At 46.1% G+C, this 11611-nt stretch overlaps 1 protein-coding gene across 3 annotated transcripts in view; it reads left to right on the plus strand.

Moving 5' to 3' along the window:
- The window catches only part of Fsd2 (fibronectin type III and SPRY domain containing 2), a 33321-nt gene extending 24432 nt beyond the window's left edge, over positions 1 to 8889 (plus strand). For all 3 annotated transcript variants that reach the window (XM_035442417.1, XM_035442419.1, XM_035442418.1), the window contains 3 exons: positions 1548 to 1680; positions 5873 to 6049; positions 8497 to 8889. In XM_035442417.1, coding sequence (XP_035298308.1) covers positions 1548 to 1680; positions 5873 to 6049; positions 8497 to 8749 — 563 coding nt within the window. In that variant the 3' untranslated portion in view covers positions 8750 to 8889. The remainder of the gene's footprint in view (positions 1 to 1547; positions 1681 to 5872; positions 6050 to 8496) is intronic.
- The last annotated feature ends 2722 nt before the right edge of the window (positions 8890 to 11611 follow it).

The raw sequence follows: 11611 nt of genomic DNA on the forward strand, positions 1-11611 counted from the left end.
GTTTTGTGTTTTGAAATAGAGTCTTACTCTGTAGCTCAGGCTAATCTGTAATGCAAGCTGACCTGGAACTCAAGGTGATCCTCCTGCCTCAGTCTCTCCAGAGCTGGGCATTACAGGTGTGAGCCATTACACCTGGTTTAGGTTTTTTTTTTTTTTTTATGACATTCTCGAGAATTCCAAGTAGCCACAGCCACCTCCCTGCCCCTGCTGTCAGACCAAGCACTTCCCCAGTTAGAAACCACCTGAGTTGAGTCTCCACCATTCAGCCTCTCCCTGCCTCCATGCTCTGTCTATCCACACTGGGTGCTGACATCCCTCCTCATCTGCTTTCATCATGTCAGAGAACTGGCATGTCCCATGTCCAAGTCCTGAGTGAGCAGAGACCTTATTAGAAACATCCACACCCCATCACGCCCTCCCCCGGCAGTACTACAGGTCTGCAACTGAGCTTTACTGAGGCCTCCTTAAGCTGCACAGAGTAATCCAGTTCAAGCCAGCTGAGTGGGTGGCCTTCAGGTGAGCAGCAGAAACAGAGAGCCTAGTCAGTGTTTGGGAACAAATTTCCTTTGACTGAGATCTTTTCACTGAAACACACTGTGCTTCTTTGTTCCCATTTGCATTGGCAGGAGAGGTCTGTGAGCAACCCACATTCATATTCCCGCCACATAGATGGGAAAACCAAGTTGGGTGTCTTGAAATAACAGATACTTGCTCTAAACAAACAAGCAATGACACGGAGGGCAAAGGCACAGCCAGCTTTATTTCCTTTTTTTTGAAACAGCAAAGGATTGAACCTTGGCACACACTCAGCACACAAGAGGCTGAGGCAGGAGGACTGCTACAAGTTCAAAGCCAGTTTGTGTAACAGAATGGTTTCAGATGAGCCTGAGCTGCAGTATGAGACCCTGTCTAAAAAAAGTAAAAACAACAACAACAAATCCAAACAAATTCCCTCAATTTTGTTTTCTTTGTCAAGGTTAGAAATTATTTTATTTATTTATTTACTTACTTATTTATTATGTATACAGTGTTCACCCTGCACCCCAGAAGAGGGCAGCAGATCTCATTATAGATGGTTGTGAGCCCCCATGTGGTTGCTGGGAATTGAACTCAGGACCTCTGGAAGAGCAGCCAGTGCTCTTAACATCTGAGCCAGCCCAAGGTTAGAAATTCTTACTCAGGTATCAACACAGCCTGCAAATTAAAAACCTGGTCTCTGGAATCAGAGAGGCGAGAAGTTCAATCTGAGCTCTATCATTTGCCAGCCTATTTCTTAACCACTTGTGCCTCAGTTTCCTTATCTACAAAATGAAGACAGTGACACCTGTGCCTAGGCACAGCCCTAAGGACTAAGAGAGACAAGATGTGCAAACTGCAAGGCACTGAGCGCTCAAGTGCGGCCACACCCACTCACAGGTTGTCCATGACTGCCAGGAACAGGCTTCTGTGCACCCGTCTGGACCCTGTGCTTGGTACCGCCACTAGGCCATGCTGGGGAAATCCCACAATGACTGATTGGGGCTTCTAGAAATCTCCTCCCTCCACAGGAAGCTACTTCCAGCTGAACAAGGACAGCTGCCATCCCTGGCTGACCATTTCTGAAGATGGCTTTACAGTGGTTCGAGGTGAGAAGAAAACTTTCAGAAGGGAGCTGCCACCCACCAAGACCCAGTTTACCAGGTATCTGACTGGACACCTGATGGAGCATTCGGGAACTTACCTAGTGCCACTGTTATTTAGAGGAAGTTGACCAAGACTGTGGTGGCCTCTGCAGAGGGAGGTCCCAGGCTGTGGAAACTATGGGATATGGCCAGGATATCAGGTCACATAGCATAGGGACAGAAACCAGGCTCTGAACACTTCCCCTGTTGAAGTGAAGGGTTCCCCTTAGGTCAGTGGGTCTGTGAGTCAGGAACCCCTTTGGGGGGTGGCTGAATGACTTTTCACAGGGGTCACCTAAGACCACCCTGAATATTGTATGTTTACATTATGATTCATAATAGTAGCAAAAGTTGCAGTTATGAAGTAGCAACGAAAATAATTTTATGTTTGGGGGTGACAGCGTCAGGAAGGTTGAGAACCACTGCTTTAGGCCTTCATAGTCCTGGAAGTTCATTTGGCAAAGCAACACATGCACTGCAGACCTGGAGGGAACAGACCATGCATGGCGGGCTCTTTTGTAGCTTCTTAATGAGTTTCATGAATATTTATTAGGCAGGCACCAGGTGACCCTTTCCCTCCCAAATCGGATCTCCTTTTTAGAGCATTTCTTCCGAGCCTTTAGAACAGCCAAGAGGAGTCAAAAGCACAATGCAAGTGATGCACAATGTCAGGTTTTCTAAGGACGCAGCCCCTTCCTGAGTGCATGTGTGGCAGTTGGGGAAGTATCCTGGGTCTTTAGTTTCTGGTATAGCAGTCAGAAATAACTGCAGCTTGCCTCTCCTCTGTTTATGCCCTCCCCCCATCACTCTCACATTGGGGTGCTTTAGACCAAAGTGGTGGAGTGGGCCAGTTCTAAAGTGGGTGCAGAAAATTCTTTGGACTTATACAAGACCTGAGGACAGATGCTACCGGAAGGCTGTCTGTCTGTCCAGTTTGCTTGTTCCTTCTAGAGCTCAGTTCATTTTGTTGAACTATTTACCTATATTGTCTTCTTTCTCCAAGGATATATAAAAGGCTTAAAATAGGGGCTACTATATAATAGGGAGAAAAAACATCAAAGCAACATAAGGAAGCGGGCAGATTAACTCCCAAAGATGAATCAATATCCAGGCTTTAAACAGTAGCAAACGGCCTCTCTACTTCCAGGTGGTCAAAAGTGAGAGTTCAGAGGACCTGCTGGGGAAGACAGGGGCTCTCCCATTGTCAGCAGCAGTGGGAGACACAGATCCTCACTGCCAGCTTTACCAGTACGAGAAGCCCAGATCACAGATGATTTCAGGATGAGGCAGTATTAGATAAAGCTGGAGTTTACTAAGAGAAGCCTTTCCTGTAGGGCAAGCATGGGTGAAGAGGCAGGCAAAGAAGGTTTAAGAAAAGGACAGTTGTCCATACTCAGGGAGGCGCAGGTGCTCTCAATCGAGTCTTGCTTAAGTGGGTTTTCAACTTATTTTGAGAAAGAATATCCTGTGGATGTGGAATACCTTAAATGTCTCATCTTCATGACCCTGTTTCCCAAGCACTGGGAGTACAGGTGTATGCCACCATACCTGACTCTGGAAACGGCTTTTTTATTTTTATTTTTATTTTTTTAGATTTTACTTATGTATACAACATTCTGCTTCCATGTATATCTGCACACCAGAAGAGGGCACCAGATCTATAATGGATGGTTGTGAACTACCATGTGATTGCTGGGAATTGAACTCAGGACCTCTGGAAAAGCAGTCGGTGCTCTTAACCGCTGAGCCACCTCTCCAGCCCCCTGGAAATGGCTTTTTTGACCATCCCTCTTCGCAGGTTCTTCTTAGGTGGTTTAGCACTTCATCTTGAGATATAGGAGAGTTTAAGAGGCATGGTCTTGGCTCTTTAGAGGTCCAGCTGAGTTAGCAAGCCCCATTTTAGTCTGCAATTCCAGTGTATCTGTTGCCCTGTGAATGGCTGTGCTGTGTGCAAGGGTGGAGAGGAATAGTGTCTGTGCCCTCTGCGAGGACTCTTCAGGTACGTGTCAGACATGCCCATGAAAGATAAGGCAGAGGTACTCAAGGCATTACCGGAGCCTGTCCTATGTGCTTTCCATGGCTGTCACCAAGACCAAAAACTACTTATAGAAGAAATGGCTTATTCTATCTTACATCAACCTCAGGTGTTCTTGGAAGCCATCCACCTTGTTTTTGAGACATGGTTACTAACTGGGCTGGGGTTCAGCTTGGCTAGAAAAGCTGGTCAGTGACCCCAGGAATCTGCCACATCACTATACCACACCAGCTTTGTATGTGTAGCTCTGGCTGACCTGAAACTCACTCTGTAGACCAGGCTGGCCTTGAACCAGAGATCTACCTGCCTCTGCCTCCCACGTGCTGGGATTAAAGGCGTATGCTATTACTGACCTGCTACTTTATATATTTTTACATTTATTATTTTGTGTTTACAAGTGTTTGTCTGCATGTCTGTCTGTGCATGTGTCCTTGGTACACAGAGTCCAAAACAGGGTGTCAGACCCTGGAACTAGAATTATAGACTTCTGAGCTGCCATGGGGGTGCTGGGAAACATGGTAGTTAAGTACTCAAACACTAAGCCACCTCTCCAGCCCCCAGGTTTTTCAGATAGGTTCTGGGCCTTGAACTCAGGTCTTCATATTTACAAGGCAAGGACTGTACCAACTGAACTATCTTCCCAGCCCTAGTCTGTTAACCAAAAGGAAGATCTGAGGTGCATATCGTCTCCACTACACTTTAAATAGAGGCTCTGGCAGGTGAGAAGGGAGGGAACATGATGGCTCCCATCTGAGTCACTGAATTTGCCACAGGTAGAGCTGCTCTCCCGAAGCTTTGCTGGGGCCATCAGGCAAGGGCTTAAAGAGTGAAAAAGAACGTTTGATGCCAGTTAGACAAATCTTCCCAGTTGGAGGCTGCATAAGGTTTGGCTAGCACAGGAATCTTGGTACAAGTGAGACATAGATACTTTGGAGGTTCTGATGTGACCCCATTTGCAATGGTAACTTTCCTCTGTTGAGTACTTTGGACACCAAAATGTCCCTCTGAGCTGTCGGTGACAGCTCCCAGTGGAGGGCTGGGGGTCAGCTTTGATGACTGGTGAGAAATGTGCTGCTACCTTGCTTTTGGGTCACTCTCTGAATTTCTTTCAAAGCAGTTTTCTCTCATTCTCATTATTCATGTGTGTGATGAGCATGTGTGAGTTCAGACATGCACATGCCGTGGGGAGAGGGGTGGAGGACAGCACTGTGGAGTTGACTCTCTCCTCGAACCTTTTGTGGGATCTGGGGGTGGAACTCCGGTTGCCACCTTTACACCTGCCCAGCCTCTGGAGTCTTGTCACCCCTAGTATAAAGGTCACCTGAGAGATCCTTTTTCTTTATTGTGTACCCAAAGCAAGGGCTGGCCAGACACGAACTTCAAGCATCTGGTGATATTTCAGTCCCTCCCATCTTATAATGAATCTACCTTCATTACTAGAAATGCCTTAGCCATGGTTTTTTCTCCATTTTTTATTTAAATTAGAAACAAGATTGTTTTATATGACAATCCCAGTTTCCTCTCCCTCCCCTCCTTCCTTGCCCGCCCCCACTAACACCCTACCTATCACATATCCTTTCTGCTCCCCAGGGAGGGCGAGGCCTTCCATAGGGGGTCTTCAGAGTCTGTCATATCCTTTGGGATAGGGCCTAGGCCCACCCCCATGTGTCTAGGCTCAGGGAGTATCCCTCTATGTGGAATGGGCTCCCAAAGTCCACACCTATGCAAGGGCTAAGTACTGATCTACTACAAGAGGCCCCATAGATTTCCGAGGCCTCCTCACTGACACCCACGTTCATGGGGTCTGGATCAGTCCCACGATGGTTTCCCAGCTATCAGTTTGGGGACCAAGAGTTCCCCCTTGTTCAGGTCAGCTGTTTCTGTGGGTTTCACCAGCCTGGTCTTGACCCCTTTGCTCATCATCCTCTGCAACTGGATTCCAGTTCAGCTGTGGGTGTCTGCTTCTACTTCCATCAGCTGCTAGATGAAGGCTGTTTTTTAAGAGGCAACAACACCTGTTCTGTGGGTTTCAGTGTTAGCTTATCCATTGCCGGATGGTGTGCTATTCCAGTCTTCAGCATTAGGTATACTTGTGGCACTCTAAAGGAACACGTTCCCACCCACAAGAGCACTCTATCACCCCACCCCAGCCCATGCTTCTGCTTTCTCAAACCAGGTGTGTTGCTGTCATTGGAAATCTAATTCCAGTCCGAGGACGCCATTACTGGGAGGTAGAGGTCGATGAGCGTTTGGACTACACTATTGGTGTGGCCTGTGAAGATGTCCCTAAACAGGAAGACCTGGGAGCAAACTGCTTGTCCTGGTGCATGAGACATACATTTGCCTCCACAAGGTAAAAATCAATCTGCACTCCCTAAGACAGGGGTTGAGAGATGTAAGAGGTTTGCTAATAGTAATCAAGGAATGTGCGTTTGCAGGTATTCCAAGAGTTGTTGCCACCCACTTCTGAAAGAGAAAGAAGAGCTAAAGCTCATGCTGTGCTCTTCAGCTGCCAACAGTGTCCTTATTCCCCCACCCCTGACAAGTCAGAGTCTCACTGTGTAGCCTTGGCTAGCCTGAAACCCTATGTAGACCAGGCTGGCCTTGAACTTAAGAGATCCATTTGCCTCTGTCTCCCAAGTGCTGGGATTAAAGGCATGCTCTACCAAGCCTGGCCCATACTGTCCTATACTTTCACAGTGTGAACAAGGCCACCCTAACAGCAGCTGGATAATCCATCCAGTATGATCAGTGCTTGGCTTCCAACCCGGGCATTTTGACTTCACATGTGCAGGGTTTTGTTTGTTTGTTTGTTTGTTTGTTTGTTTGTTTTGCTTTTGAGACAGGGTTTCTCTGTGTAACAGTCCTATCCTAGAACTCGCTTTGTAGACCAGGCTGGCCTCGAACTTACTGAGATCGGCCTGCCTCTGCCTCCTGAGTGCTGAGATTAAAGGAATTAAAGGCATGCACCACCACTGGGCCACATGTGTAGTTCTTAACCACTGGCTGTTTTTTCATTTATGCTCAGTTCCTGTATTCCAAGCTTACAGCTGCTGTGAGACCAATTCCATCTTAAGCCAGTGTGGCTAAGAGTTCCTAATGACCAAGACTTCTGTAGCTGCACACTGTGTGGGACAGCTCTGCATGGAATGGTTCCATGTGGATGGAGGAAAAAAAATCTCAGAGTGCTGGCCAGTACACAAGACGTTTGGACTTACAAGGCCATGGCAACCACCTTCCTTCACTTGAAAACCTGAAGAAAAAAAAAAATACATGCACGCCCCACAAGTCTCTACCATCCTTCTAAGCACCTCAGAGAAGATGCAGCCTCTGACTGGGCACACTTTAATCCTAGTGAGTTCCAGGACAGCCAGTGATACACAGAGAAACCCTGTTTTGAAAAAATCAAACAAGCAAACAAAAAGACACAGCTTCTGACACTTTTTTTGCTTGATGAAGCCTGGCCATGACCATCTATTAGAATGTCCAACCGCCGGGCGGTGGTGGCACACGCCTTTAATCCCAGTACTCGGGAGGCAGAGGCAGGTGGATCACTGTGAGTTCGAGACTAGCCTGGTCTACAAGAGCTAGTTCCAAGACAGCCTCCAAAGCCACAGGGAAACCCTTTCTCAGAAAACCAAAAAAAAAAAAAAAAAGAATGTCCAACCATAAAGAGAAGAGCAGCTTTACTCGGAGAGATTTGGATTAGACTGGACTCTGCTAACCCTCAGAACCACTTTAGGGATGCAAGAATTGCTCTGCAGACACTTAATATGAACCAAGAATAAAGCTCCAAGGCTTCTTTAATTTAGAAAGAACAAGGGTCAGAGTCAAAGAGAGAAGGTAAAGGAAGCATGGGAGTTGGTGCGTAGCCGGGCAAGGGGAAGGGGGCCAATAGAGGATGAGAACAGGGCCCCTACTAAACTCATATTTTTGGATCATGGTCTTGAGTCCATTGGTAGAGAGAAGAAAGGGACTCATTTGCTGTATGGTGAGTGAGAAAGTGAACAGAGATGGAGACTAGCTGGCTTGCTGACACTTAAGTGTTGATCTAGGGCATCTGAACTGACAATCCGGACAACATGGTTCTTCTGATGTCTAGGTCCTGTGGCTGGTTTTGATTTTGGTCGCTTTCCAAATCACAGGTTACATAACAAAAAGGGACAGGCAATGCTCAGCACTCACCTGTGATAGCTAGGTGACCACAGTCCCTGCTCAGCTATAAGTTAAGAACTGGATCTCATGGAATCATGGTTCAGTGTATAGAGAAAGCCTGTTTCTCATGAAGGCCCACAGGGCTCCGTTTCAAACGTCTTTACTCCAAATGAGTCACACACTGACTTCATATGTTTTTTCTTAGTCAGGTGGTGGTGGCACACACCTTTAATCCCAGCCCTCAGGAGGCAAAGGCAGGTGGATTTCTGTGAGTTCAAGGCCAGCCTGGTCTACATAGTGAGTTCCAGGACAGTTGAGCTATTACACAGAGAAATCATGTCTCAAAAAACCAAAAAAAAAAAAAAAAAAAAATTTTTTTTCTTGCTGTACAGTCTGATGCAGTGGAAGTTCATGGTTCTGTATAAAAGCTTTTTGGGTGCAGGATTCACTCAAGAAGAAAGCCTGAAACTGTTTTAGGACAAGTGTTAGAAAAAGTAGTTTTGGAAATGTCATGCTACTTGGTAGTCGCTGACTACAAGAAGGAGACAAAGTCATAGGAGTATAAATCAAGTCAGCATGAAACACTGCAAACAGCTCACTGTAGTTTCCAAAACTCTGCTGTAACAAACAACTTTGAATTTTCAGGCACCAGTATGAGTTTCTGCACAACAGGACAACTCCAGATATACGAATCACAGTTGCTCCAAAGAAGATCGGCATCCTGCTGGACTATGAAAACTCCAAGCTGTCCTTTTTCAATGTGGACATTGCTCAGCACCTATACACATTCAGCTGTCAGCTCCACCAATTCGTGCATCCCTGTTTTTCTTTGGAAAAGCCTGGAAGCCTAAAGATCTGCAATGGCATTTCAATGCCAAAGCATGTCACTTTTTTTTAGGCCCTTCTTAGTTTCTGTCCTCTCCCTCAGCCACTCTCGCCTCGCTGGCTGAACTTGGTACTCAAGTTTCCTGTAACCAGCACAAGCTAAAGTTCCCATTAGTGTTTGATAGATGGTGTACTGGGGCCATTTCCCCTGATGTGGACTCATTCTGTGTGTTGTTCCCTGCATGATGCCAGGGGAGCTATTATCATACCAGGCTGTCTGATGAGGAGCTAGACTCTGAACTTAGCGGGCTCTTGTGGGGTCAAATTGCACTTGTCTGTTTGTGGATATGTAAAGTATTTTGAGTCCCCTAAGCCTATAGACCTAGGGATAGGGTCAGGAAGTCATGATGGCTTCAGTGGCCCCTGCACATTTGTGACATTTCACTGTTTAACCAGAACAAGCCTGAGAAGGCAAGAAACTGCAGAAATACAAGGAAGTCAGGTACAAATCTCAAGGCCATTGTGGTAAACTGAGTAAGAATGGCCCCCACAGGCTTATATATTTGAATGCTTAGTCATCACAAGTGGCAATATTTGAGAAGGATTAGAGTGATTAGGAAGTGTGGCCTTGTTGGTGGAAGCATAACACTGGGGGTGAGCTTTGAGCCCATGCCAGGTCCAGTCTGTCTGTCTGTCTGTCTGCGGATCAGGATGTACCTCTCGGCTATTGCTCCAGTCCCATCAGTGCTGCCATGCTTCCTGCCATGATGACAATGGACTAAGCATGTGAAACTGTAAGCAAGCCCCTATTCCATTTATAAGAGTAGTCTTGGTCACGGTGTCTCTTCACAGCAATACAATAGTGACTAAGACAGAAGTTGTACCAGGGCCTGGAGTACTGCTGTGAAAGGCCTGCCCAAGCTGTTTATTGGAGGAATATGGAAGACAGTGCTGAGGGTGATTTGAACTGTGGGGACCCAGATCAAGAGATTTGAGAGGGATGAACATTAATAAGTGGCCTGTAGACCACTCTTGGGCTATTTTGGCAAACACTGTGGCTGCTTGTTGGCCTTGCCCTAAAAGTCTGACCTTAGGGCAAGACCCCACCTAGTTAAGCTTCCTTCCAACTTGTGAATGTAATTAAAGAAAAGCTTAAGCAGTGAAGGAAACTGTCAGCAACAGAAAGCTGATGCATATATAATTGATGGAAGGGGCCATGATCCAGCCCCATCAAGCCTTAGAACTTGGCAGTTTCAGCAATGTGGTTCTGGCTTTAGAGTCAAGAATACAAGGGGTTGTGGAATCCACAGCTAAGAAAAGCCACTGAAGCCAGACTTTCCCTGCATGGAGGTCCACAGAGAATGTGAAGCTGTAAAGGTTGACACCTGATTAGCTTGGAAACCAAAAGATGTTGGAGATGCCAGATGTCATGGGATACCTGCCAAGGAGAGCTGCTAACAGGCCCAGGAGAAAGAAGTGTGTTGCAGTCAATATGACCGAAAGGCATTGGAGTTATGAAGAATGCTTTGACATTAGACATGCAGATGCAGAATTCAGTTAGCTTTTGGGCTTAGGTCTTGCGTCGGTACAGTATTTCCTCACTATGCTCTGCTTCCTTCCTCTGGAATGGTACTATATACTCTGTGCCACTGTATGTTGGAAGGAATTATGCGATCTGCATTTTGATTTTGATTTTATAGGGAGTTACAGTTAAGAGATTGCCCTAAGTCTCCGAAGAAACTTTGAATTTTTAAATAGTGTTAGCACAGCAGTAGAACAGTGACTAAGACAGCCATCCACCACCCCCATGTTTCCTAACAAAAGCAGCAGCATGGCAAGCTCCTCCCACTGTACATGTTCTATGACACCGTCTTCTCCTTCTCAGTGGTCCTGACACCACTCTAATTTTGAGATTACCTCTAAGATGCCTAAAGGCAGCACAGTGTGTGCCTTGTTTATAACTCAGCCTTGGGGGCTGACGTGTCAACAGGTGCACACTAACACGTGCTGAGTAAACAAGCACCTTCTTTGTCTGGCTTCATGCCACCCTTGGTGGGAATGATGGCAGGGCTTTTTCAAAATTATAGCAAAGCGCCTATGGCAGGGAAGAAGAAAACCTTAAGAGGCAATGTGAAGGATCGGAAGGATGGAAGGCACCTGAAGCTTAGGGGAGCATTCCACACACACACACACACACACACACACAGTCTACTTGCAAATGGGAGGTTTTCCTTGTGTGCTGAGGAAGGGCCCAGGGATAGATGGAGCTATGAGAAAGAACAGTGATGACTCATTATAGGCATTATCATGAAATGTAAGCAGCCAAATTTGAAACTAAGAACTGGGTCTGATTGCTATTCTGTACCTACTTTGCTTAAAACCATACAGACCTCGTTTTCACTTCAAACAAAGGAAATGTAGTATCTATCTTATAGAGATGTGAGGTGTCAAGTAATAAATGAGATATATATATATATGCATATATATATGCATACATATGCACACACACTATATATACACACATATATATGATGTTTCAAAGTAATCATCAGCCCACCAAAATCAAAGCTGGGTGTTGGTGAGAAGAACACACTCTAGCCAGCAGCTCTCAGGTGCTATTTAGTGACTATGGTACCTGGCTCCATCACCTGCATTCCTGACTGCCCGGTTCACATTTCCAACACCCCACATGTCACTGTCAAAGCTCAGTACTCCAGCCACAGAGCAAGAACTCCACTTGTAAAACAACACAGGCAAGTCCCACTCTGACCACTCATGGATTTTTTGAAGGGAAATATCCTTCTCTTCAAAATTTTGTTTCCTAGCACACTCAATACTGACACAGCAACAACTCTTGTCTCCTTTAAGACTATACTAGTGTGAGCAGCAGTTCAGACTTCTGATTATCACTTGCCCAGAGAGTTTTTTTTTTTTT

This window comes from Cricetulus griseus, chromosome 3 (assembly GCF_003668045.3).
Source record: "Cricetulus griseus strain 17A/GY chromosome 3, alternate assembly CriGri-PICRH-1.0, whole genome shotgun sequence".
Classification (NCBI taxonomy): domain Eukaryota; kingdom Metazoa; phylum Chordata; class Mammalia; order Rodentia; family Cricetidae; genus Cricetulus; species Cricetulus griseus.